Source organism: Podarcis tiliguerta (assembly GCF_965153285.1).
Source record: "Podarcis tiliguerta genome assembly, chromosome: 10".
NCBI classification, from domain to species: domain Eukaryota; kingdom Metazoa; phylum Chordata; class Lepidosauria; order Squamata; family Lacertidae; genus Podarcis; species Podarcis tiliguerta.
In genome coordinates, this window is record NC_139543.1 from 60088807 (window position 1) to 60116788 (window position 27982).

General features: G+C 39.8%; 1 protein-coding gene across 39 annotated transcripts in view; it reads left to right on the plus strand.

Annotated features, from left to right (window-relative positions):
• PLEKHA5 (pleckstrin homology domain containing A5) overlaps positions 1 to 27982 on the plus strand; it is a 172107-nt gene that overhangs the window by 73745 nt on the left and 70380 nt on the right. For 34 of the 39 annotated variants that reach the window (XR_014502593.1, XR_014502594.1, XR_014502595.1 and 31 more), the window contains one exon: positions 27663 to 27746. Coding sequence is in view for 27 of the 39 variants with exons in the window: in XM_083401812.1 (XP_083257938.1) it covers positions 27663 to 27746 (84 nt within the window). In the remaining 12 variants the exon portion in view is untranslated. Of the gene's footprint in view, positions 1 to 5714; positions 5859 to 6482; positions 6701 to 27662; positions 27747 to 27982 lie in introns of those variants that run through there. The other 5 variants (XM_083401810.1, XM_083401823.1, XM_083401820.1 and 2 more) reach the window with 4 other exon arrangements.

Sequence of the window (27982 nt, forward strand, 5' to 3'; positions counted from 1 at the left end):
ACCGCGTGGATCGCCAGCATGCGTACTCTTTCCCTCCTCCATCACACGGCGGTGGCGGCGCCACCTCCCCCCTCCCTCCTCCTGGCTTCTCCCCATCCTGCCTAGAGGAGGAAGGGAGCTGGCTCTCCAGAGCCCTTTCGTGTGCCGCTCATTGTCCCCCCGCCGCCGCCAGCCCTGCCACTCGCAAGACACAGGAGCTGCAGTTGGCTGAGCGCCCCTCTCAAATGGCTGCCATTTAAAAGAGCCCTTCTCCAGATCCCTTTCGCAAGCTGCTCATCGTCCCTCGTTTATTCCCCCCACCCCAACCCAAATATAGTCTGGCCCCCCACAAGGTCTGAGGGACAGTGGACCAGCCCCTTGCTGAAAAAGTTTGAGGACCCCTGGCCTACAGTATAAAGCTCTGTTGCACAAAAGAGAAATACAAATCATAAATGTATCCATCTTTATTGGTATCACGTAAAATGTTACAGTATCTTATCGCAAAACTATTAACTATGGATTGCAATGAATTAAAATCAAGGAATCCCTGGGTGAAAGAGGTCCTCAGCAGAATAAAATACAACTGCTGTGAAAGCACAGAAACAAGTGCTAAGAGTATGAGATCAATACTTAGAAGTGTAGCAGGAAACCCCCCCCCCAATCATTCAGTTTGTACAGACTTCACACACACTCACACTCACACACTACATACGCTACACTTCTGTTATAAATTCATAGAAAATCAACCATACATCAGATTTGCACTGTTCCACTTTTATTCTACTCCATATCTCAAGGACTAGCTAAGAGGGGTGACCTGGTGACGGTCAGCCATAATCCCCTGTACTGCACCTGGAGGGGCATGACAAGCTAGATAAGCATCCTGATGGGCTCAGACTCACCGCCTTCATGAACACAATGGACTGCATATGGTTGTATATTCAGGGCAGACAGCAACAAAAGGACCATGGCCGGATTCCCCTCAGGGGGAAGGAAACTGCACCTTTTCTTTGTTATTCACAACTGGTTCATGGGAGGGGGAGAAAGGAGGAACCAGCCAGGTGACAGGACACTCAGGTTACTACCACAACTCCTCCCTCAACCCCTCCTTTCTGTAATGTATGCATGATGTTTCTGGGGGTGGGCTTGACCTAGAGGAGGGGAATTTCAAAAGTTTTTATAAGGTCTTGCACACCATTGTTCTGGGTCTTTCCTCTCTCCTGCGAGTGAGAGGAACACCCTGCTGCAACAGTACAATAAAGGCCAAGCCTACAGGCTGCTGATTTGCTCCAAGTTACTCTGGTTGGTGTCTTTACTTTTGTCCAAGGGAGCCCTCGGATTTTTCCGGTAACAGAAGCAACCCGTTAAATATTTTTACACAAATTATGTTTTATTCTACTGAGGGCCTCCAGGTGCTCACAGAATTCAGCACAGTACATATCATACTATTCCTGAAATTCCCTTTTGTGATTGTCCTGTGTGTCTTTATTCCAGTCCCCAGTTTAGTGGCTGAAACCCCATTTCATACATTCATCCTGGTATGGCCTTGTAATGGTGTGGCGGTGAAGCCCTTTGTCTTAATTATATGCAAGTACATTCTTCTCCCTTCAGTAAAAAGCGAGGAAGCAAAAAGAGTGGCGAAATCTATAAGTAAAAATAAAAAATAAAGAAACAGGTCAAAGCTGACTGTCATCCCACTCCATTAGGAGAGCTTTTTGCACGGTTTGGCTGAGGATGTCAAAAAAAAAATGCTCTTCATCAATCCTTCACTCACTCTTCAAGTTGCCAGTTGACAAGGACTTTTCCCTTCAGAGCTGGTACTGATGTTTGTGTTACTTGGCACCTGCTCCTTTGCTGTTTTTGTCTGTTACTTAATATTGTGCCTCTGTGATGGATTGGAACTAGAGTGAGGAGAAAGCGCGGGAGTGAAAGGACAGGACGTTTTCCCTATGCTTTTATGTTGAAAGGAAAATTTGATTCAAGGTTCTGCAGAGAGCTTTGGGAGTAGGTTGCTTCTATGGCAAACCTATGTTGAATTTTCAAAATGCTTTGAGGAGCATCACATTCCATATTTTACCTGTAGCTTTAAATAGCCCTAGGACATGTTATCATCCTTTAAAAATGATCTTTGGATTTTCCAGAATGCATTTCCCCTTACTTCAGTAACAATTCTCAATGGAGTCCTATTCTTGGGTATTAAAGAGCTGATGATAGCCTCAAAGTTAGCTAAGTCCTACTTGGCAGTACACAGTACTTGTGTAGGAAAGTACAGTTTTTATTGTGAATACAGTGGTACTGAAACGAATTAAGTTCTTAACCAGAGGTACCACTGTAATAGGTTAGATTCTGCTGCAGCCTATTTGCGCCTGGCTGCTACTGTTAAGTTTGTAACCAGTAACTTGGGGGTTACTGCTTGAGTTACAGCTTGAGCAATATTTTTACCATAACACTAACTTTTACCCCAGAACATTATAAGCACACCAGCTGCCATCGTCTTAATACTTCCACCTAGAGTGTTTCCACCACCACGCTCAATTATTATGACTATAAGGGATTCTGCAGTGAATAAAACTGCTAGCACATTTGCAAAGCTATGCATGGTCCAATATAGTTTCAAATTGGATGGAAGACTGTGTGTTCAGATCCCTACATTGCAGGGGGTTGGACTAGATGACCCTCAGGGTGGGTTCCTTCCAGCTCAACAATTCTATGATTCTAAGAATGTTACAAATTTCTTTGGTGTTTCTACATTGGTTTACAAGAACTACATTCACATTTTACTCCTCGTGTAGTGTGTTTTGAAGTAATCATATAATATGCCTAAATTTACTTCTCAAAATTTTCTGACAATTCTGCAAAATTCTAGGGACAGTTTTCTTTTTTTGTCAAAATTGTTCTAACCAAGTTTAACTCAAGGGACTTCATTTTCCTTCAGAAGAAAAATCCATCCACATGTGATTAGTTCCATTGACATAGTGGGCTGATTGTTGGAGGAAAGCATGTATGATCAAACTTTGCTTTTTCAAGATTCTCAGAATAGTTTTTTTGTTTGTTCTGTAATCACTTCTAAGGGCTGTAACTGTCGAATAACAAAATACATTAATTGGATTGCATTATTTCATGAAAGCTGGCAAGAGATGAAATATTTTCACCACAAGAGGGAGCAGAAGATGTTAATGGTTCTGAAAACAGGTCTCCCTCTCTCCCCATCACATCCAAGCCTTTAGGGTTTGTGGAACTAAAAGTGAATGTTTTTCTGTTGCTAGCATAGCTGTTGTTGGCATTATTGTTTAAAAACCTAATCTCCTATGCTGGCCTCTTGGACTCAAGTGGGATTAGCTCTGCTCATAGGCTCAAGGCAGGAACTTGTTGCTTCCTTAGGTGCTCCTGGAAGTGACTTCAGTTTCAACTTCCTGCCTCTAGCTCCAAGCAGCACTGGAGATACTCTCTGCATTCCTTGCTTAAGACTTCTGGTTACTTGTAACAATCTTCTTTATTCCTTTATACAGTACTGACTTTCAGGGTCTCTCATGTGATTTCATGTAATCTTAAAGTGACTTGGTTTTCACTTCCCTTCCCTTTCTCCCAAATCCTTTTGAGTTGCCTAGCGAAGCTGCTTCAGTGACGGAGGGAGCTTGAGAGTGGGAGAAGGACTTCTTGCTCTCCTTTGCATGCCTCTTCCCTTCCTTCTCTGACTCCACCTCTTCCTAAAGGAGGAGGGACTGGTGCTGCCTGCACAGGTACATGATGAGGCTGCCCCCCACCTCCGGGCTCAGCTGCTTCCTGCAGCGTTGGCAGATGGCATAGCTGGGCTGTTCTGCCAACTGAAAGTGATCCCAGCCTATGCTCTGCTGGTTGCTCTCACTAATAATACAGCCAGCCTTAGAAGGAGGGGGAACCTACAGCTGCTGCATTTAATTATTACTGCTGCCTGCAGCAATGATGGTGTGTTTGGATTTGTTGAGGGGAGAACTCAAGCAGCAAGTGCTGCTGCCAAGACACTTCCATTGCCTGAATTCTGCCCCAACTCCACATACGTGGATCATAATTAGACACGCCACGTATTATTTGCAATAGGGATGTACCTGTGTAGTAGTGTTGTTGATAAATGACAAAAATGTGTGTTGTGTTGCGATTTGCTCTTTACAACAGTTGAGTGCTTGTGCACACAATAATTGTTCTGTAGCCAGTAACTGTCTGTGGCTGTTTCTTGCAAATGGTTCCCTGCCCTACTAACAAGTATTAGCAGAATCATCTCCATAGTGGTGAGTAAATTATCATCTGTCTGTTATTGCAAAAGTGTAAAGGTGTGCCAATGTAACATACATTGAAGCTCTAATTATCAATGACTGTAATTTCTGCATCTCATTGCATTCAACTCTCACCTTAATCCCCCCCCTTTTTATACCTGCCAAGTTTTCACTTCATGCATCTAATGAATATGGCTTGCATTTAAGTCCTCAAAAGCTTATGCCATAATAATTTTGTTATTATTTAATGTGTCACAAGATAGTATTTGTGTGTGAGCAGCAAGACACACTATGGTTTGGCTATAAATTAGATAAAAATAATTTGGGACAGACTAAGAGTTTTGTGTATAATACAATGCAGATACCTAAGAACATATAATTATAAATGAGCCTCTTACATATGTACCTTGAGTTTGTATGGAAACTCAATGAGAGATGTGAGCTTGCTTTTGCCAGGTAATCTCATGTATATTAGGTCTGATTTGAGACAAACTGTCATCTCCTCCTCAACACAAAGAAGACTTTCTCTTTTCTGATCATATTTTTCAGAGTTGAAAATCCCTGTTCACAACAAAATAGTTGTGGAGTACTGTAGAAGAATAGCCAATGCTCTTGAAGAGAGGTGTGGATGCTGCTTCTGGCTGTAGAAATATTTTGATACTGTATTGAAATGTTTAAATGTTTATTTGATTGTTATTGAATCTTCCCACCACACTTACCATCCTCTCCTGACGCAACTGTGTGGCACGCCACACCCTTTGAAAATCACTGTGCTAGTAAATCAAGTTGTGCTTTAATAAATTTTGAGAAATGCTGCCCTGGCCTGATTCTGTGCTTTCTATCTTTTTGTTTTGTGGTGATGGATTTAAAGGACCAGTGATGACATAATGTTCCTTGTCCCAAGCTAGTTTCAAATTCTGCTTAAGATCAAACACTGGTAAGGCATTAGCCATGGCCGGTTGGCAGCAGCATTGCTTCTGGGTACTAGTTGCTGGAAACTGCAGGAAGGGCAAGTGGTTTTGTGCTCGGGTCCTGCTTATGGGTTTCCCACAGGCATCTGGTTGGCCATGGTGGGAACAGGATGCTGGACTAGATGGGCCACTGGCCTCATCCAGTGGGGCTCTTCTTATGCCAAGGCTTGTGCCAATGTACTCCTTAGCTAGGAAAATTTGCACCAGACACAGGAGAGAGCGCATAATATTTCAACTTGCCCATGATCCCTTAACTGGTAAAGAAGCTGATTGTGTTCTGCTCCAGTACTGATTGAGGCTTTTATTATGTGAGGGTGTGTAAGTGTTTTTGTGTTCATGTTTATAGACAGCACAGTCTCATTTGTGCTTCTTGTCGCTTGCCATTTCTTTTGTTACAAAAGCTTTTCTTCCCCAGTGTGTTTCTGCCATTCCTTGAAAGTAACAAAATAGGCTTACAAAGGCTAGAACATGTTGATAAGAATGCATATTTCTTTCCTTGCACAATGGAAATTCTGTCTTCAAAACAGTAAAGCAGGGTGAACTGCCAGCAGTCGTGGAAATGAAGTTTTTTCTTTTCTTTTGTAATAACATAAACACTTGGGACAAATGTTGTTTAGTCAAAGTTGCTTGACAAATATACTATTCTGTCATCATAGGGGTGAGATGGTATTTCATTCTTTATTCCTTTTAAATCTTGGTCACCTGTAAAAGTTGTGATTATGCGTGCCTGTTCTTCAGAAGCAAATTTTAAGAACAGACTATAAAAACAGATCTGTTGGAAGTATATTGGATGTAATCCATTAAAAACTGAGCCGATCAGAAGTGCTGATGTGAGAGCAATTGTAGTATTGGGAGATTTACTAACTTGCTAAATTCAAGTGTTAAGTTCTTAGCTTTTTGAGGAGGAAATAAGCATTAAGAGATCAGGAATCGGTTTCTCATTTTCTCCAAGCAAGCAAGGAATAGCATGTTTGTAAGGAGCAAAGCATAAGACCTGGATCACTCAGGATGCTTTAATTCATAGATACCAAAACACCACTTTCTCTAAGTGATCTTACAGCTAAAATCCAACCATGTGAGGGTGAATAAAATAATGTGCGGTTTAGAATAGATGTTTCATGGGGTCTAAGCTAAATGTAATTGGGGCCTTTGCTGGGAAAAGGAAATGGGGAATGTTTGTCTTGGGTGAAGTGTGTGTGTGTGTGTGTGCGTGTGTGTGTGTGTTCGTGTTCAGAATGCCTCTTGTTACACAACAGTGTTTAACTTGAGAGATCAGTGCTGATGATTCTGAGGTTCAGTAATTTTTCAGAAGCAGTGTGACATCACTCTTGTATCGGTTTTCTAGCTAGCAACTCTCAGAGCCAGGATGCTTTTTCTTGGTGGCAGGGCTGTGCACAGCTCATTGGGGAGCAGCTTCAAGACAAAAGGGTTGTGCCTCGTATTTTTCCAAGTGCTGTTTGCATTGAGGCTTTGGTGAAGAATGAATTTCTCTGAAGGCTGGTAAGTGATTGTGTATTTTCTTTTACAAGTGGATAATTTCTTTTGGTAAACTAAGCCCCTTTAAACATGCACAGTTAAAGTACATTTGCTTCACATTAGATTTGGAGAAGGAGCATGTGGGTTTGGTTTTTTTTGGTAAGCTTTACTCATCTAATGTCCATTATCATTAATTGTGCATAACAGGAAAGATTTTATTTTTAAAAACCACAGCTGTGTGGTTGTTAAAAATATTGCAAGCTGGAGAATAAATTGCATGCTGCATGTAAAATAAATAAATAAAATTTTGAAATAGCTTAGACATAAGCAAGTTTAGAAAACAAACTCGTCAGATTCCTTTCTTTGTCCTGTTTATAGGTTGAGGAAGAGAAAAGTGATAAAACACTTAAAAGTTCCATAGAAATTATTAATGGGGACTTCAACATTTTCTGTAGATTGTCCAGTTCATGGCTGCTGTTCTGCATTGAAGAATTCAAATGGAAAAGGCAGGGAATTCTGTTTTGGCAATATGCATTGTGAAGCTGTTGTTGGAATTGAAAAGCAGGGCATATCTTTCTCCATTTAAGTAGTGAAGAAAATGATATTTGTTCTAAGTGAAGGCACAGAATCAATACAACTGTGGAAGTTGGGGATGTTAAGACTCTTCAGAAGATCTTGCATCAGCCCCTATCCATCTAACTGAGAAGCTTATGTCATCCATAACAGATGCTTGTTTATTTTTACAACGTCTAGAGAGGCTTTGGTTTCTCTCTCTTACTTATTTTTAAAATTGTGCATGTGTTTAGAATCTCTTTCTAAAATTTTAAGCTTAGTTTTTGAGCTGCAGTGCTAGTGTTTTGTCACTTGCCTGAAGCAATTAGCATAGCAATCATTAATGTTAAATAACTTTTTTTTTTACCTATCTAGAGGTTGTGATGCAAGAAAAATACTGCTCATGGAAATTGAATATGCACTTTTGAATGAGAAATGTCCACACAATGGTCTGATTTGTGGGCATTAAAGATCAGAATTGCATGTATGAACTTGCGTTCCGTTTATAAACTGCTCTCTTCCCCCCTTGTATCACTGAAAAGATCAGAAACATTGCATTTTTTACTAGCGAGAAAAATCTTTGTGAGAGTGGTAGCTTTTAATTATAATCACCAGAGCAGTTGTTCATTCAGAATCCTACCATGTCAAATCTGGTTTTTGTGCAGATAAAGTTCTACAATTATTTATGAACATATAAATAGATATCACCTATAGTGAATCCTTGAATTTATTACAATAAGGATGTTAGGACTTCATGGATATATATAATATTAAGCCTTTCTAATCCAACTTTTCTGGGGTTCCTGTAGTGTAAAGCCCCTAATCTCGGCAGATGATAGATATCTATTTCTGGCAGGGGAGAGGCTGTGCCTGGAATTCAGATGGATTGATTTAGTCTATTTTTGTACCAAGCAGCTCTTTGCTCTCAAAGCTAGAATAGAGTCATTATTTTCTAAAAATGCTTTTACTTCATTTTGCAGTATGTAATAAACAAGAACTGTTACAAACACCTTGACTGTCTTTGTATTATTCACAATTAAGAGCATTCAGGCTATCATGAATGGAAGGAAAACACATTGTCACACAATACAGATAACATACAAGACTATACTGTAATCAAGGAGATCTCTCCAAAGTCCACCAAGACCTAAGTTGCTATTTGGTACAATAACACTTTTTTGTTTTTGTTTTTGGTACTGTAAACTCTGAGGATGCTATTCAAGTAAATCAAAGAGCAGACTTAAATGGGTCTGTTCAGACTAAGATTTTTTGACTACCACCCAGAATACTGAAAGTTCTTCTGTAGCGGGAAATTCATGAAATTCTGTAATTTATTTATTTTTTAAATACATTACGATTAAGTCATTTGTTGTCCAGAGCACTTTCTTTGGCTTCTTGGAATGCCTTGCTTCATGCTTAGTATTATACTTGAATATATGGATTGTTTTAGCTTAGCCCAGTAAGGCTTCTAATGCAAACGTTTTCCATAGGATGGTCAGGTCTTTGTAATGCTTAGCTCCTACGGATGATGAAATGTTTCTGTAAGGACAAGGGCAATTCTGTAGCAGCTTGGGAGCCATGGTGGTTGGTTTTGGAAAGGGGATAAGTAGTTGACTGGGGTCTAGAGCTCCCTTGTAAGGTACTTCCACTCATGTAAGATGGTTCCCCAAATTTCTACCAGTTGCCCCCTCCAGTTACAGTCATTCACAACATACCCCATACCATTCTATATCCCCTCAACCTTTAGGAACAGCTTTCTTGGGGGGAGGGCATGGGACTGGAGAGGCAGAAAAGCCCTATTTTGCAAGTTCTGTTTGCATATCTCTTGAATTATTGATTATGTTTAGAAGTCAGGATATCAAGGATGTAATTTTCAAACATCACTTGAATTCAAGCTGTGATAAAGAACATTAAGCCAAGGATGTCCTTGTTTGTTCATTTAAGTATTACATGAGTAGATCATTGTTGTTTTTAAGCAACAATGTAAGTAAATAAGCACATTTCTCCATTCCTAATTCAGGGGCAAGCAGTATGTCTCGCTTAGGAATATAGGAAGCTGTCCTACATCAAGTCAGCCCCTTGGTCCATATCAATTAGTATTGTCCATACTGACTAGCAGCAGTATATTCTGAGCTATTTAACATTGGTATGTTTGAAATGGTCTATTTTATTCAATATAGCCAAGCATTCTCTAACTGGGTTCAAAAGTTTATTGTATTCAAGAATCTTGGGGTATGTAAATGCAATTACCTAATATCCTTATCTTCATAACAACTCTGTGAGGTAGATTAGGCTGAAAGTTGCAAAGTGGCACCCTTCACCTTCATGGCCACCCAGGGACACCTATCCAAGATCAGCACTATGCAGAACACCACACTGACTAACCATAACCTTCTTATTTTTTTATTATACATGCAATAAAGGGATAAGTGCATCATCTGCTAAGGGGGTGGGGAAATCTCTCTTAAATTGATCCCATCTGGGAAGATGGACTGTATTCCACCCTGTACTTTAATCAAACATGTATGCCTCTGTCAAATCAGTGCAGTTGTATTTGCAATATCCTGGTGCAAATAATTTATGTTTATTGTGAGTGAACTATCCTAGTCCACTTGGGTAGCTACAGCTATCTGCCATTGTAACCTCAGAAGTAAGTTATAAGCTAGTAGTTGATCTGCCTATTAGTAAGTAGCTTTGGTCCTTCCAGCATACAGTTAGCTCTTTCATATCTCCCACTGGCAGAACAGTGACAATGGAGCTCATCAATCAACACCTGAAGATTATACTTACTGTAGCAATGCTAATAATGTAGGTGGCAGTGAAACACCTGAGCTATAAATGTTCATAGAGAGAAGTGTTGGCATGTCCTGAGCTACTTAATTCCAAAGGTTACACTGCCGCAGACGTTACAATGAGTAGAATGACAGGTGGTTATTCAGAATTTAGTTTGAAGGACCACAATGTGTGAAAGCGGAAATTGAATTGTATGAATTATGTAGATTTGAGAAACTACACATATAACTTATCCCAAATGCATAAAATGTTTAAGCTTTGTCTAATAACTAGAGTTGAGCTGAAATAGTTTTTGGCTTTGTGCTTACTTTTATTATTTTTGAACGCCCTCAGTGTTCCTTTGCACTTTTTATTACCCTCTAGAAATATTTGTCTTATTTTCATCCAAGATTTGGACACTAGAAAGTGTGCACAACACAGCCCCAAAAGGGTTTTATTGGGGGGGGGGATTAGGCTCCAGGGTGCTACGCTATTCCCCAGAGGGCAGCCCAGAGAAGCTCAGGAGCCCTGTAATTCCTGAGTTTACTTAACCTGATTGGAGAGAACCACCCCAGCCGAACTGAACTGAAGTTTTGGCAGTGTCCCTTACTTTTATACTCTGTGGGGTGGAGCTGTGGACCAGGCCTAAGAGCAGTGAAAACACTGGGAATTTGAGTGCAAAAATTGCTGACAAACTTTCGTGCCAAAGGAGGGGCACATCGAACCATGCATATACTCCTCTTTCCTTGAACTTGTAAAATGGTAACCAAAGTATGAGCAGAAATTATGGTGAACTATAGAAAAGAATGGCTAATTAGAGGCTAAAATAGATCTTTCCCAACTAGTCAGGGAAATATGGCCTAAACAAATTGGGAACCCTGAACAGATCTTAAGATCTGTCAGCATTTATATATTGGTTAAAAGATGAATTTACAATCTAGAACTGTTTGTTGTGAATTGCCTTGTAGTACCCAAATACAACTTTATTGTGATGAGAATAAATCATGAGTGGTAATTACTATTGCTGCTGAAATATTTGATGCTCTGCAAGAACAGATTTCAGTCATAAATTCCAAGAAAAGAAAAGAAAAACACATGCAGCCTATAATCTTAAAGGAGAAGAATGAGAATGAAGTTCACTCGTTTTCTGAAGCTGTTCCAAATTTTCTGTGGGAGTGAGTGCTTGTGCGTATATTAGTCTAGTGGCAAAGGAGAAGTGAGTAATGCAGCATATGGCAAGATGCAATTAATTTGAACAGTTACATGCAAATTACTAATTACTTGGTATTCAGTTAAAAAAGAAATTTCAGCAGAAAATAAGTCAGCATTCAGTTAACAGATCAGTTTTCATTACACAGTGCATATAATCATTATTAGAGAAAGAATAGTGAAACAGAAGACCAACAAGCTCTATATCACACCCATGTAATGTTTTAGGTGCATTTTTGATAAAAGGATACTGCTCTGGACATTTTTATTTCCAAATAATGACACTTTTTCCATTCCAAGTGTATACTAGTGTAAGTGGTGTTTCCATGTTCTCTGGCACTCGTCATGGTCCTCCGTGTGTTGGTAGCGGTTTAGTCATGTTGGCCCCATGACCTGGAAAGCTGTCTGTGGATAAACGCTGGCTCCCCCTGCCTGAAGCAAGATGAGTGCCACACCCTGTAGTTGCCTTTGACTGGACTTAACCATTCAGGGGTCCTTTACCTTTTAACCCCCCCCCTTTTTTTTTTTTACTAGGCTTGTACCAAAGCACCTTGATTGGGAGGGAAAGGTGGGGATGGTGACACTGATTCAAGGTGACTAAATTGACAGCTGAAATCAGAGCTTTGTTTCTTTTTGTGGACGAAAAAGCAGCAGTGCTCTGGCAGTGCAGATCATTGCATTTTTTAGTGCTGATTCCACCCCCACCCTCTTTGCTGGTTCCAGCTTCTTAAAAGTCATCTCCCAGGAAAAATCTACCCTGATGCCTCAAGGGTCCTTTGTGATGGTGGGAATTTCTCCCACCAGTCATTTCCAGGGGTGCAGTCTTCATTGCAAGTCAACCAAGGCTGTGTGCGTCCTCATGATTAGCTTAAAAGAGGATTAAACAAATTCACAAAGGATAAGGCTATCAGTGGCTACTAGCCTTGATGGCTGTGTTCTGCTTTCACTGTTGGGAACAGTTTGCTTCTGAATACTAGTTAGTTATGGGAGGGGAGGTTGTAGCCTCCCCCTGCCCCTCCTCGATAAGGGTATCCTGTTAAAGGGATCCGGGGGCTTGGTTCCTGTCTGAAGCCTGGGTGTGGGCTAGGGTCATGGCACGACCCCAACGGGGACCCGTGGGATGCCCTGATTTCACATATGTCATTGGGCTCCCCCATCTGGTGGTTTACCCTTAGTAGACTCCTGCGGACGGGCAGGAGTCAAGATATAGCCTGGTTTCACCCAATGCCTAAGCCAAACCGCTTACCTCTGTAACCAAAAAAGTTGTGGCCTATTTTACCCCATTAACCTAAAATATTCGCGTTTGTGTGTTTATTACCTAAGGGAAATGTGGGGCCCGGGATCTCAGCACGCAACTAGTTACTGGAAACTACAGGAGGGGAAAGTGCTATTGTGCTCAGGTCCTGCTTGCAGGCTTTCCATGGGTTCCTCATTGGCCACTGTGTGAGCAGGATGCTGGACTCAGTGGGCCACTTGTCTGATCCAGAAACACTCTGCACATATTTTTACTTGATATAAAATCAGGTGAGCATATTTACATAATTTATGCATGTCTCAGAACTTTGATTTTGTTTTGTTTTTTAGCATATGATGCACTCCTGCAAGATTGCTTACACAGCATATTCATGGGTTCAGTTGAAAATGTGAGAATCAGCTTTGAGTATTGATAGCTTCCAGCCGTCCTTTTGGTTTGCATGCTGTATTTCATACCCAAACCTCTAAACTGTGTTACCCAACATGGTGTCCTCCAGATGTTCTGAGAAATAGCTCCCGCCATCCCTAGCCAGCATGGCCAAAGCTCTCATCCATGAATTTGTGATGAGTAGGGGAGAGATTGGAATAGCTGCAACATCAGCTTGCCCCTCTGGTCACACTCCTTGTGCATGCATTGCAGCCCCTTTCATGAAGTCTACTTAAGCGTCAAGTAAATGATCTTGCTTAGTGTCCTTGATATGTAAAAACAGAAACCAAACAAATCATTAATTTATAATTGCTCCCATTTCCCTAAAAAAAAAAATGTAGTGCAAAAGGCATTTGAGCTACATTATTAGAGGTTTAGAATGATGCTTCTAAACATTTTCTTTTATTATAAACATACATTTTAATTTTTATAGCAAGCAATTCATATGAAAGCTTGTTCAAGAAGTACATGAATTAAAACTTGAAAATTAGATTTAAACGAAACTTCTTTTATTGGTGATTTTGCAAGCTAGTAGAAATGTACTGCAATTATTCAGGCTTGGAATTCGGTTTAGAAGCTCAACTTCTATATCCCTTCTTCTCTTTGTGTCCATATATTTTTGCAAAGTAATGAATTCTGTAATTGCTATCTTCAGTGCTGGTTCCTATTTTGGTAAAGACATGGTATACCTTCTTATTATAAAATACTTGGAATGGCATGGTGCAGTTAAAGGTTTACAGATGTGGGGGGCCATGCATATGTGGAATTGTGAAAACACAGAATGGTTAAACACTTGCTGCTGGCAGGAATACCAATCTGTCTGGGTTTCAGTTTACTGTTGACCACAGTACTTTGGTTGGGGAATAAGAGGCTGATGTGCTTCATATGAAGTCATCCAAAGTCTTAATAGTGCTCTGAACTTGCCCTAAAGACTAGATAGATGTTGTAATTTTGAAGCAAACTTTTAAAGTAAGATTTAAGTTTAAGAGTTCTTTAAAAATGAGTAATGACTTGTTACCTGGATGACCTTCTTATAATAAGCAACTTTTAGGCAGCTTTCCTTGACAATTCAGTCTCTTGAAATACCTGAGTGAATCTAAGTGATTCTGAACTCGTAGCAGTTAATCTCCCATCTGGGTTATGTCTGCCATTTTCCTTCCTTCCTTCTAACTCTTTGTCCCCTTTTGGATCTTGTTGGCAGAGCAGTATGGAAGCTGGCTTTTAGGAACTAGAAGAGAGGTTAAATCTAGTATCATTTCTTCTGGAGTCACCATGATGAAATTATTAGCTAATTTTCCCACGCATGTATACTTTGTGAAATGACAGTAAAGAAAGATGTATTTTCACATACAGTGGTACCTTGGTTTACGAACTTAATCCGTTCCAGAAGTCCGTTCTTAAACCAAAGCGTTCTTAAACCAAGGCGTGCTTTCCCATAGCAGTGGGGGACTCAATTTACAAATGGAACACACCCAAGAGGAAGCGGAATATGGCTTCCAAGGCAAAGTTCTGCTTCCAAGGCAAAGTTCACAAACCAAAACACCTACTTCAGGGTTTGCAGCGTTCTTAAACCAAGGTGCCACTGTAAATTGCTTTCTCTCTCTTTGTAGAGTGATTCAAAATACAAATTAAGTAGTGGAATGTGTTGCTTTCCATAGGTTAGTAGTGGAAAGGATTGATAATCTAAGATGTGCTGGATAATTTCTCAACATTACAAATGCTTGCAGTAACTTGTGTTAATTTTCTTTCCTGTCCTATCCTCAATGGTACTTTATTAGAGCTCTTTTAAATTCATTTTGTATGTTTTTAGTTTATTAAGAGCCCAATCTTAGTAGGGCGATAGATGTGAAAACCAATGCCTTCATTTGTGCCCAGACCAGACCACCAGGAACTATTTATTTATTTAGTAAAATTTATACAAATTATATAATTGATTTTGTAAAAAATCTCAAAATCATTGCAAATGCTGGAGAACTGTTATATAGAGAGAACAGAAAAATCAGGCTACGTATGAATTGCATTTCCACTGAAGTAGTACATCTAAAAATTAATGTAATTCCTGTCTCATTAATGAATAAAACAGTGCAACATTTTCACTTTGGCTGAGAAAATGTGACCTTCTGTGACTAACATATTGCTGCTGATGTAGAGTGAATGAGTCTGCACTAATGCTGGCAGATTTTCAAGTAATTAACAAACTGTTGAGTTTCTAGCAAACACTCCTCTATTAAAGAGATCCTGAGATACAGAATATACTGTTTTTCAGTTTGCTTCTGGTCTGAGCAAACAAGGGTGTAATCTATCACACCTTCCCAAAACAAGGATGAAAATACAGTAAGCTGGAGAGTAAACTATGCTGAATTTTTTAATTTAACATTGTTGGCCAATCATGGTAAAGAGAGTATTTTCAGAGACAGATGATGTTGATCTGCTTAGCCAGTGAAAGAAATACTGAAGATTGTTTTTTGGTTTTTTGTATGTTTTGAGACTGAGAAAGCTATATTCCAAAAGAGGTTGCAAGTGGATCCAAAAACAGTTGCACTATTTATAACGTTAATTAGTTGACTTTAGATTTTATTATGTAAACCAACTGTGTTCTTCTGTTTGTGTGATAAAACAGACATCATAAGGAAAGGCTAACAAAAGATTTTTTTCTTTAATGCCTCTCAGATTTCAAAAACATTTTTTTATTAAAAATGTTACTGTCCCAAGGAATGTATTTCTCAAATTTGCACTGTGCTGGTTATAGTCCCTAGGAAGATTACTAGGAACAAGGATTGGAATATATGTTTGTTTAGTCGTGTTCAACTCCATTTATAGCAGGTAAGTAAGTAGTCCTGAGTGCATTTAGAACGGTAATGTCCCTTAATATTCTGAAAAGAGTTGTCATCATGAATCAAATTTAAGCACCCCCTCCTCCAGTTAAATAAGGCAGGAGATACCTTTGCTCCTTACTTCCCCAACTTGAACTGCTCAGTGTTATTGCTAGCCATTACTAAACAGCTGCTTCATGCCACTTCTGATGTGGCTGAATTTCAGTGGGAAGTGAAGTGATTTGTGCAAGAGCCAGATGGTCTCTTACAAGCTTAAAACAATTATCCCTTGGCATCATCCAGAGAATGAGGCAAGGCCTGAAATTATTTGAGTTTGGGACAATGTAGAGCATGTGTCCATAAGCCAAACAAAGCTTCCATCTAAGAATATAAATTCAGTCTTGCCAATCAACATGACCCTCCAAAAGCAGAATTTAGAAACCCATCTAAGTAAGAATTAGTAATTCAGGTTCTCTGTTTAGTAGCTGATTAAGATCTTGATTATTCACTGAAGCCAAATGGTACTTAACCTTTTGGAACAGCTGCAGTAATAGCAAAGGGTCAACAGACAGTTGGGCTCTTGTTTGCTTTTTACTGCTCTGCTGTGGTTCCAGGTATTCACATTGTGAGAGTCGTTTTCTCATTAAAAACCCATAATTAAGACTAAATTTTATAATGTGCTTTGTCCTGCTTATTTTCAAAGATGTTCAAGGAACTAAGAAAATGGTTGCCAAACTATGTATTTCCACAGTCCTTAAAGTTGGACAGCCTGCCTTATTTTCTTACATCTCAAGATGCCTTTGAGAGGCACCACACAATGTTCTGAGATACATTTTTAAAGCATCATTGACATTTGAATATCTCCAGTCTTATTAATAGTTGACATGGATAAACTGAGCAGATCATTAAAAAAATGTAGCCCCAATTTTTTTTGTAAGATATGTGATGTATGCACTTTAACACTAGCTATGAATGCTCAACAATGACTGAATGACTGATACATTAATGGATTACATTGTACTTCAAAGCAGGCACTTACATTAAAGCAGTAATTGTTGCAATGCCCTTTTATTATAGTTGTCATGTGTGCTGCATTCAGGTTCTTCTTTCAGGCTTCCCATACACATCTTATTGGCCACTGCTCATAAAATGCTGGCCTAGATGGTTTTTTGGCCTGATTGAGCAGAGCTTTTCTTTTTTCCTTACTGGCTGGCATTCATGAGTGTTCTTCGAGACCTCCTTCCCTAGCTTCCCATCAGTCTTAGCCAGCATGGCTAATTTTTAGAGTAGTCCAACAACATCTGAAGAGACACAGGTTCCCCAGCCTCTGATCTATAATGCTTAGTTGCATTGCAATAAGCCATAAGTCATATGTATGGAAATACCAGAGACAGACCACTTTATTGTTGGCAACTCTTTCTATTGTTATTTAAAGAAATTTCTATAATACCTGTGAGGATCTATTCATTAAAGTCCATTTTAAAAGTATTACTTCCATAGCCTCACAGTTGCAAAGATACCAGTGAGAACTCACTTTAAAATACGCAGCTATGTACATAAAATGTCAGCAAACCTCTTGAGCAGACTTTGCTGAAACAACCTTGATCAATCTGTATTCTACAGTGCCGAGGGCCTTCTGGCAGTTCCCTCACTGCGAGAAGCAAAGTTATAAGGGAACCAGGCAGAGGGCCTTCTTGGTAGCGTCACCCGCCCTGTTGGACACCCTCCCACCAGATGTCAAAGGAAAAAACAACTGCCAGACTTTTAGAAGACATCTGAAGGCAGCGTTGTTTAGGGAAGCTTTTAATATCTGAAGGACAACTGTATTTTAATATTTTGTTGGAAGCCGCCCAGAGTGGCAGGAGAAACCCAGCCAGATGGGTGGGGTATAAATAAATTATTATTATTATTATTATTATTATTATTATTATTATTATTATTATTCAACAACATCTAGAGCAGGGGTTGGCAAGGCTTACCGGACATGGGCCGGATCACTCCTGCGGAGATCCTTAGTGGGCCAGACAGGCGGAGTGTGATGCCAGAAATCGCGTCTGCCTAGATGCCCAAAATCGTTACTGCACAGAAGCGATTTTCAGTGTCTGGGCATGCACAGAAGCAATTTACAGCGCCATGGGCATGCGCAGATGTGATTTATGGTATCTGGGCATGTGCAGAAGCGATTTCCGGAAGAGAGTCCCCGTGTCGCACTGCGCCAGTTTAGCGCGGGGACTCACCGAGCGGGCAGCTCGGTTCAGGGGCAGCTCATGGGATGGATAAGCGACCCTCATGGGCCGCTTCCAGCCCGTGGGCCTTAGGTTGCCGACCTTTGATCTAGAGAGCCCACAGGTTCCTCACAACTGTTATGGCAGATTTACATTATCATTATTCATGCAATCAGCCAATCACATCAACTGTCTCTATTGAAAAATGTCATTTAGAAGACAAATATAATGGAAAAGTTAATAATAGATATAACAAATTGGGGAAAAGAATAAGTTGAATAAAAAGGCATGGAAAATGGAAACCAAAGAAGGGCAGGGGAAAGTCAAGGGATTCTGAGAATTCTAAATGTAAAGGTGATTGATATGTTTAAACTGAAACTTGTTATGTAAACTTTAATAGTAAAATATTTTTTAAAAAGAAGAAAGAAAAATTTCATTTAGCTTCAGTGATAAACCGTTTCTGGTTTGTTTTCCTAATTAAATCAATTATGTGTGTCACCACTGACCTCTCCTTCCCTTAATCTTGAGACACTTGCAGAGAACTCAAGAAATGTTGGTTTGATTGTCCTATTTTTGGCCTTTTCAGAAGATAGCTAGCTAGCTGGTGCGGCTACTTCCTGCAAAAAGCACAATAGGAAGAGGAGGAAGCTACTTGTCTCTTTTTCTATGGCAGGGACCACCACCGGAAGCCAGTAGGCACATTTGGTATTTTGAAAATGTCATGCCCACCAGTCACAAAATGGCTTCCATGGGGACATGACATAACACAAAGCGACTGTCACATCTAAAACAATGGAAAAAGACAGAGGACAATGAAGTGGTGTGGGTGTGACCCTTCCCCCATCCGCTCCCCCTTTCAATGTGGGGAAGGGCATCAACATCAGCCACAATGGCACTCAGTCACAGAGATAAGCTTTTTTCAGAATCCATGAGAGAGGAGTGTCCAATCTTGACATCCAGTGAAATGCTGACATGTTTAAAGGTGTGTGTGTTCAGCGCAGAAGAGCCTGAGCCAATGCCAATAGGAACTGACCAGGGAGCAAACAGTCTTTCATGCATTGTGGATTTTTGAGGGAATATTGAGTGGGGGGAGCCTTTCACAAACACTTTAGGAGGTACAGGTGGGCACACTGGCACATATGAATGCTGTTTTGGCATCCCTTGCTCTACAGGAAGAGAACAGACTTGTTTTTCTTTCCTCTGTTTTTCTGCCTCTGCATTGGGTTGTTGCAAGAACCTGAAGCAAGGCATGGCAAGGAGGGAATATGCAGGAAATAAGCCTCCTTTCAATTCTCTATGCAGGAAAAAATGGGAGGGGAATAAGACACTTCTTCATAGTTAAGGACAGGAATGTGGTTACCTCTCCCTTGCTGTTAGGTTGACTCTTTCTGTAAAAGCTGACCTAACATAGCACCTTCCTGGAGAACGGGGATGAAAGGGAAAGCAATTTAGCAATTTTAGGGAATTCGGCAATTTGAAGGAAGCATACAGTGCTCATCAAAGAGGAGAGGGACCATCAGGTTTATCAAACTGTGTCTGGGATAATGTGTGATGATACAAAATCTGTCTGGTTCTTGCAGTTGTAGAAAGACTGTAAAGATGCATGCAGCCCTGGTGTGAATTTGTATTTCTCCAGGGGAGCTTGGTCATTCATATTCCTCCCAATGGGAAAGGAAGATTTTGCCAGACATCACACACTGATGTGTGAATAAATTATTGTCTGGTGGTGAATTTGCACATGTAAACTGCTCTTGAGGGCTTATATGTGATGATGTTGTAAAGACATGTATGAAGTATCCTATCTACCTAAACAAATAAATACTAGATTTTTTTCAAGGTCTGGCAAATATACTGCAGTAAAATAAGCAAGTGATCAGCCCTACATTGAGAGAGAACTTATTGATAAGATTGCAGTCGCCTATCCATTTTCCTGGGAATAAGCCCTATTAAATTCAATGGGACTTACTTCTGAAGTAGAGATGTATAGAATAGTGCTGTTAAGCATATATGCCTGAATATGCTCTTGGATATCTTAGAAAAGAAACATTTAGAATTATTCAGTAGTAGATAGATTGCTCTTCCTGTAATTATACAGTGTAATGTTCTGAGCATAGCATTAGGTCAATTATTGCATTGTAGGCTGTGATGCATTTACTTTTCATTCCTGGTAAAAGGTTGTAAATTTGAAATAATTTAGTTTGGAAGGTAACCCCCCCCCCCATCAGCTTCAAGGAAACACTTAACATATAAATAAAAATATATTGAGACACACTTCCAAGTTGATTGTGTTCTTTTTTATGTCTCTTAACAGTGTTGAATTAGTTGTTATTTGTATTGAACTAGGTGCTTGTCAAGCTTATCTTAGTGTTTGAAAATCTATCATCTTCTAATATTTCCAGTGATAAATGTTATCTATAAGCGTATGTTATCTATAAGCAATTCATAATTATATTTTAGTGAATGTTGGAAATATTTACTAAGAGGCTGTTTATGGTTCACCTTTTATTCCTATATCAGGTTTACTGCTTGGGAGTTCTTAGCAAAGAGGCATATAAGAGGCTGCTGGGAATAACAGGCAGAATGGGAGAATAAATAGTGGTTCATTTAGATAAAATGGTTAGCCCTGAACAAGATGTTGCAGGTGTGCAGTGTGCTGTTGAGAAACAATGTTGGGTATCTGAGAAAATTATATATGTGGTATTGTTTTTATATGTGGAATTTTGCTTTCCTATCATTTCCTGGGATGGTTGAATGGGTTGTTCTTGTATAAACCAGAAATTCCCTATCATGTTGTTGAAATATTTTAGTATAAAGCCTGTACATGAGTAGAAATGATTTGCGTCGGTTCATTATTTCCCACCTTTCCCCCTTCCCACCAGACCTTGTCCTTGCCCTGATGCAAGTTTACACACACACACACAGAGAGAGAGAGAGAGAATAGGTGTTTCATATATTGGATAGTTTTGTAGCAATCTTTCTGTTTTGAGGGACCCTTGTGCTAGAAGTTCAGAGATATGTGTCTGGGGTGACATTTCAGCACACTGTACTCTTCCTTATGTGTCTACACAGGTGTTTTGTTAAGGATTGCCCAAACTTTGTATTCCAAGTCTTACATTTGTTGTTAAGCATTTGGCAAACTGGTCCCTTGAATGAAGAAGTAAGCCTAACAAGATCAAATGGCAAGCTGCCACTTCCTTAGATTATATTCCTCAATTCTCTCCAGCAAATTGGAAATCTATTATCATGGGTGTGCATGTGAAATTGTGTGGGAGCCAGAGAGATGATTAATGTGGATTTCAAAACTTGATGTTCAACAGCTAAAATGAGTACCTTTGTGTGAGAATTCAATTACTTTGGTATTCCTTATAATGTTCTTTTGTTACCTTTCTAGTTAAGCATTCTAATTGGGGAGCCTGATAGTAATCCATGTTCCAGGAAAACCTTTCTTGCACAAAGCTTTCAAACTGTTTTCTTAAATAGATTAATTGGGGGAAAAGTTCATATGTTCAGCTGAATGCAAATGCTTACATATGCAATGTGGAGTGACATTTTCTGGAAAATGGAAGGAGCTTGTGCAGCCACAGACCACATCCTTACTGGTAGTAGATATGAATATATTATATTACATTTTTTTCCTGTCTTCAAGCAATATTTTATTAGCTTTCATCTATTGTATTTGTCTTATTGAAAAAGAAACATTGGGACAAAGAACAAAAATAACAAGAAATTTTGCTGACTTTTTACTCCTTAATGAATGGAAAGTTTGGTGTGCTGGGGTTTGGTTGTGTTGGCTCCTCTTGACTCTCCCTTCTTAATTTTAGGCCTCACATTCCTAATGAATTTGTAAATGGAGGAGGGCTGCAGTTGTGTATTTATTATTATATGAAATTTCTGTAAAAACAGTGAAATGTCTTTGTGGTATTTAAACTAACATACAATTTAGTTCTGGAGTAAATGTGGAGGGGAATATAAAATGTAGCGAGTATTGCAAGATTAATAGAAAATACTTTTGAAAAAATTATCCTTGTTTTCTTAATGAAAATTATACTTAAACTCATTAAGCATATGGAGGTATCCAGTTGTCCCCTGTGGAATGCAGAAGTCTTTGGTCTGATCTAGCAGAGCTGCGCTTGAGCTTTAAGGATTAACCCTCCAAGCTGCCGAATATCCCCAGGCACCCTTTTGCTTTACTGTATCTTGTTTAGGTGAATGGTTGCCATGCAGTTACTTATATGGAATAAGTAAAGCATTGAACTTGTTGGATATTGTTAAAGTGAGAGCGAGTTGCCCAGGCCTTGCGTTCAGGGTTCACACCTGAGGAGTGCAATGTGTATTTCCCTAAGGACTAAGGATCAAAAAGAACAGTAGAGCATCTGCTTTGCATACAGAAGATCCCAGGTTCAATTTCTGGCATGGCCAGGGAGGACTCGGAATGTCCCTGACTGACACAAGGGAGAACTGCTGCCAGCCATTATAGACAGTGGTACCTCAGGTTACAGTGGTACCTCGGGTTAAGTACTTAATTCGTTCCGGAGGTACGTACTTAACCTGAAACTGTTCTTAACCTGAAGCACCACTTTAGCTATTGGGGCCTCCCACTGCCACCGCGCCCCCGGAGCACGATTTCTGTTCTCATCCTGAAGCAAAGTTCTTAACCTGAAGCACTATTTCTGGGTTAGCGGAGTCTGTAACCTGAAGCGTATGTAACCTGAAGCGTATGTAACCCGAGGTACCACTGTACTGAGATAGATGGTGGTCTCTCTTAGTGCAAGGTGGTTTCCCATATTCGTGTGTTATATAGGTGCAGCTGCAAGGAATTTGGACTTCAGTGTCTTGTGCTAAAATGCAATATTGAGTCAGTAGCCTCATAACTAAGAGCCTGCCGGTGAAAGGATTTATGATGTGAGCTGTCACTTAGTTTCTGGTGAAGACATGTCTTAGTCAGCTATGCATTTTTGAAGGCTTCATGTGCCTGTGTGTGTGAGTGAAGTGCACCACTTACATATTGATTTGTGGCAGAATAGTCTTGCATACCAATTAAATACCTTGGAGGATTCTGGAGTTTTGGATCTATGATCGTATTTTTGAGAGCTTGCCTTCTGTTCTTAACTTGTTCATGCTACCAAATATTTTATGTAATGACCTTTGATAACGAAAAATATAAAAATGCATCTCTACATTCATTTATCTCTTGGGTTCTTTAATTCTTCATGTTGATGATATATGAGTTTACTAAAAGAAAGCTGTTTAGCCCAGGGAATGGTAGTCTGAGTGGGTTTCATATATTTTAAAAGGGTATATAGAAATGAGAGAATAAATGCTTACTTTTTAGAAGAGGGAATTCTAAACTTGCTTTGAATTCTAGGCAGGTAGAATTAATTAGCCTGCAAGAGAACCTTCTAGAATTATGTACTGTGCAATGAAGCACAGAATTGGGCTGCAGTTCACCTAACAGAGGAAGCAAGGTGTGTCGGAAGGCTTTTGAATTATTTTTCTTAGGAAGCTTTAGGAATGTCTGTCTAGAATAAGAGCACAGCGGAAAGTGGAATTGCAGTTTTGAGTTGTGCAAGTGGAACACGAATATTCAAATCAAAAGCTAATTGGTTACTGTTAATTAGTGAAGTGATTGCCTCTGTAGCCTTACAGTGAAGTTCTTTGTGGGTCACTGACTTATATAGTTAACGATAGGTACTCAGATAGAGAGTGTTGTTTTCAATATTGATTTCACCAGTATAGATTCTGGATATAAACAAATGCCTTTTATGCTGTGAAAATGAGAGTTGTGTGCTGACATTTCTGCACTGCTGAAAAACTGTTTGAATACATACACTAAAATAGTGAAAGAAATTCAGCTTTCAGGGAACCAAAATAACCCTGTATGCACACCCACACATGTATTTTTAAAAAGCAGTTTTACTGAGTGATTTGGATCAATATTTGAATCAATCAGCATGCATTAACATATTCCCTTGAAATGCCCTTGAACTGAATGTGTCAGACTTTGCATCTGAGTACGTCTTTGGGCCCAAATCTGACATATAGCCTAGCCTTTCACATGTTTACTTAGGAATCCTACCCAGTTCAGCAGGGCTTCCTTACAAGTACCTATGCATATGATTGCAATCTTCTACTCTGAACTGTAACATGCGTTGGCTGTTTTCTCAGAGAGAGATGCATGTTTGTCTGTGTGTTCAGCATCTGCCTCATAGGTGGATAACATGACAGCATTCATTCTTCCTGTAGGCACTGTGTTGTAATTGTACCCACTTCATGTCTTGTGATGTGACAGTATTCCACCATGCAAAATGGGTGAAGCTTTTCTGGCTTCACAGTGGCCTGAAGTGAACACATCAGCAAGTTTCTCCACATTAAGGGCCTTTTTCTTCCACTATTTTAAATTGGAACTTTGTTCCAATTTGGAACTTTGTTCCAAAGGAGGCTTTGAAAAGCCTCCTTCCATGGTTTTTAAGGCAGCTTACAGTAGACAATAAAGCAGACAAAATTGCAATAAAACAGGGAAATCACCCTCTTTGCAACTGAGAAAAATCTGTGCATTCCACATTTATCCTTCAATGTTGAGGAAAATGTGGCAGTACATAACAGTTGATCATAAAGAAAGTGGGTTTTCTAAGAACAATTTCTCTTACCTTTGGTTTGTGTTTGCAATATAATCTCCCCTTTCCTTAAAAATCTACTTGCTCTTACACACACACACACACCTCTACACCTCTTTTAAAATGGTGTTGTCAAGATGTAGCACAGAAGCTACTGTTCCCAACAGTAAGCACAGGCTGTCATCCCAGTCTTCTTCTGGCAGTGGGTGTATTCATGGCTGTCATGTAACTAATGCTTTGACTTGTCATGTTTCTGCTTTCAACTGTGTGCAGACTTCAGAAGGCAGGACTGCTGTTGAATTCTGGAACAGTGAGGTTAAATGAGCATAACAGCAAACACCTAGGGTTACCTTCCAGCACCCAGGCATGAATGAGCAAAGTGGGGACAAACTAGTGCTGTATCAGAAATGGAGAATTCAAATAGCACCCCCTCCTAATTAGCACGCCACATGGTAATATATTTCGGACAGCTTTCATTCATTTCAGTGGAAGTTACACTGGATAATGTCTTAGATGATTTTACTCTATGGGACAGATCTGCCTGTCTTCTATTCTCTGGCCATTTATGTCATGCAAAATCTGTGGCTACCTTGCCTTGTGTCATGGTTGGGTCACCTGCATGTGAAAGAGACCCTGATTTCCCACGATCCTATTTGTGGTGTTGAAATTTCTGAATTATTCCATCCTAGAAGAACCATAGTGAAAGGAACCATTCTGTATGGAAATAATATGCTGCTCTTTATTCCTGATGCATACGGAAGGTAACTCTTTACAAGAGATAAGATTTGATAAATTTCAAATAAGTGAAAATTGGACCAATATATGAACCACATCCATATTGTTCTAGACTAGAAGACTATGTGTTTTTACAAGTTAAGGATTTTACAGATTTTAATCCTAGGAATTGACTGAATTTCTGTTCCCCTCTATTAAGAAAAAACATACATACACACACAACCAAATTGAAGAATTTCCACATAAATCATAATAAGATCTAAAAATATACAAAAAATATATCAATAAAAGCAGCATCCCAAAAAAGACACAATATCCTAATCCAATATTCTGTCCAGCAGCCTCAGCTTTTGTAGCTGGAGTCAGTCAGGGCTCTGCCCTCCCAGGCCAGGGTGCAGGTCTTTCAAGACTCACAGCCAAGATACTCAGATATACTCAGGATGCAGAAGCAGTTTCCCAAAATAAACTTCATCAGGCATTAAATGTAAACACATGACAATTGTGACTGTTAGCCAAGTTCAGTGCCAGGGCTGATGTTGCCCCATTTTTTATGTATCATAGGCATTGTGGGAACCTTTAAATCACTGAACATTGCCTTTCTGCATAAGGGATGTAAGTTCTAAAAGAGACTGATTGTTCACCCCTTTGCATTTATTATAAGTGGTATTTATCATGCTTCTTGCCAAGGAACAAAGCTTTTAATTTTGTACTGTAGGTTTTTGTGTGGAACGGGACTTATGATTAGAGCATGACTGTGTGAAATTGCAAAGTGATTAAGATCTAAAGAGTTTTAACAAAAGTACCAACCAGGGAATTGCTAGGATTATCTTGCTGAAGGTAAGTCTCCAGGGGTTTTTGAAGGTGAGCAGCATATCAAATGCAGATTTTTATTTAAATGACTAAGCCTGAATAGTGGGGCAGAAAAGTTGGTGATACACAATCATAGTGCCATGCAGGTAAATGTAAAAAGGTAAAGGACCCCTGGACAGTTAAGTCCAGTCAAAGGCAACTATGGGGTACGGTGCTCATCTCACTTTTCAGGCCAAGCGAGCCAGCGTTTGTCCGCAGACAGCTTTCCGGGTCATGTGACCAACATAACTAAACTGCATCTGGCACAACAGGACACCATGATGGAAGCCAGAGTGCACGGAAATGCCATTGATAAGTGCCATGTACAACTTTGCAAAACACTGGAAAATGCTAGACTGAATTTTTCCAAGTAGGATGTCAGCCCGAAAAAGACTTAAAAATTTGATTTCAATACAAGTGTATTGCAGAGTTGGGAGTACTTTCAATCAGTAAAACAAAAATGCGAACCAGCCTTCTAGTTTTCCTAAAGCGTCAAAGCATTACTTGTATATTGGCCTTGTTGACATGTAACAGTAAGCCCAGCCATTAGGCTGGTACCATGGGGCGGGGACAGGGGCTGCAGCTGCTGTTTGTGGTTTGTTCGGAGTGAAGCAAACAATAATGAGCCTGGGGTGAGTACAGCAGGAGTGGGGGAGCAGCAAAATAGGCACCTCTTTCTCCCTGTGCACTGGCATGCTTGCCATAATTTGAGCTAGCATTTCACATGAACAAGGGCATTGTAAGCAATCCTGGCAAGGTAGGCTCTACCTGTTTCCAGTAAGGAGGCTGAAAAGGTGTGACACACAACAAATCCATGGCCAGGATGAGAATTGAACCAGGGCCTTAAAGTTAATACACTTTCTTAACCACTGTGCTCTGCCAGCTCTACCAGTGTTATCCAGGTTTCTGAGCTTCTTTATTACAGATATTTTTGTTTTGTGCTTGCTGGCACACACACATTTAATGCATGCATATGTTCTTTTCCCCTCTAAGTATGTGTGTATATAAACAGGAACTGGCTTCTGCCATACAAATCTGAATAGGGGATGTATTCATGAGGAATATGATGGCAAACTAACTGACTTCTCATTCTTCTTTCAAGATCCCCCCCCTTAATTCTGTAATGATATCTGCCCTCCCCCCAAGATGTGCCTTTACTTTTCGTGTAGTCCATCAAACTTGTGTTGATAGCCACTGCTCACACTGCTTATATTCATTCATGGGTTAAAACATTAGTCTGCAACCTTAAAAAAATAAACTTCTAACTATATCCAGGCTTAATGTGGATAGAGAGGGAATGCTTACCACAAATGTTCTATGCTAAGCTCTAAAGGATTGCCAAACGCTTGAGTTTAAAAATAAAAATATCCTGCCTCAAGTATCATCAGTTGTTGTTACTGCATCACTGTGAGAAGCTGCACGTATGCACTAATTAATGCCATAATGAATCTGCCTGCCTGCTGTCTTGGAATTTTGCAGTTGTGCTTGGAAAAGAGTAACGTGCTTATATATTTCCTCTACTTTGTCTCCCCACAGTCACAATGAACGAAAAGTGACTTGCAAGCATCCAGTCACAGGGCAGCCATCGCAGGACAACTGCATTTTTGTTGTGAACGAACAGTAAGTGATTGTTTTGCTCAATGAATACAGAATTTAACAGTTATTCACATTAGTGTGGAACTGCCAGTCAGTTGACCAGTCAAATATTGTCAATTGACTGGCCAGATGACTGCATGTTATTTTTCAAACATTCCAAGTAGCCAAGAATGCCCTTATGTAGGTCAGCCTGTCTTTTATATTACATAATGTCCATAATGTCATGACCTCATAGCAAAAGAAAGACTGAATACTTCCTT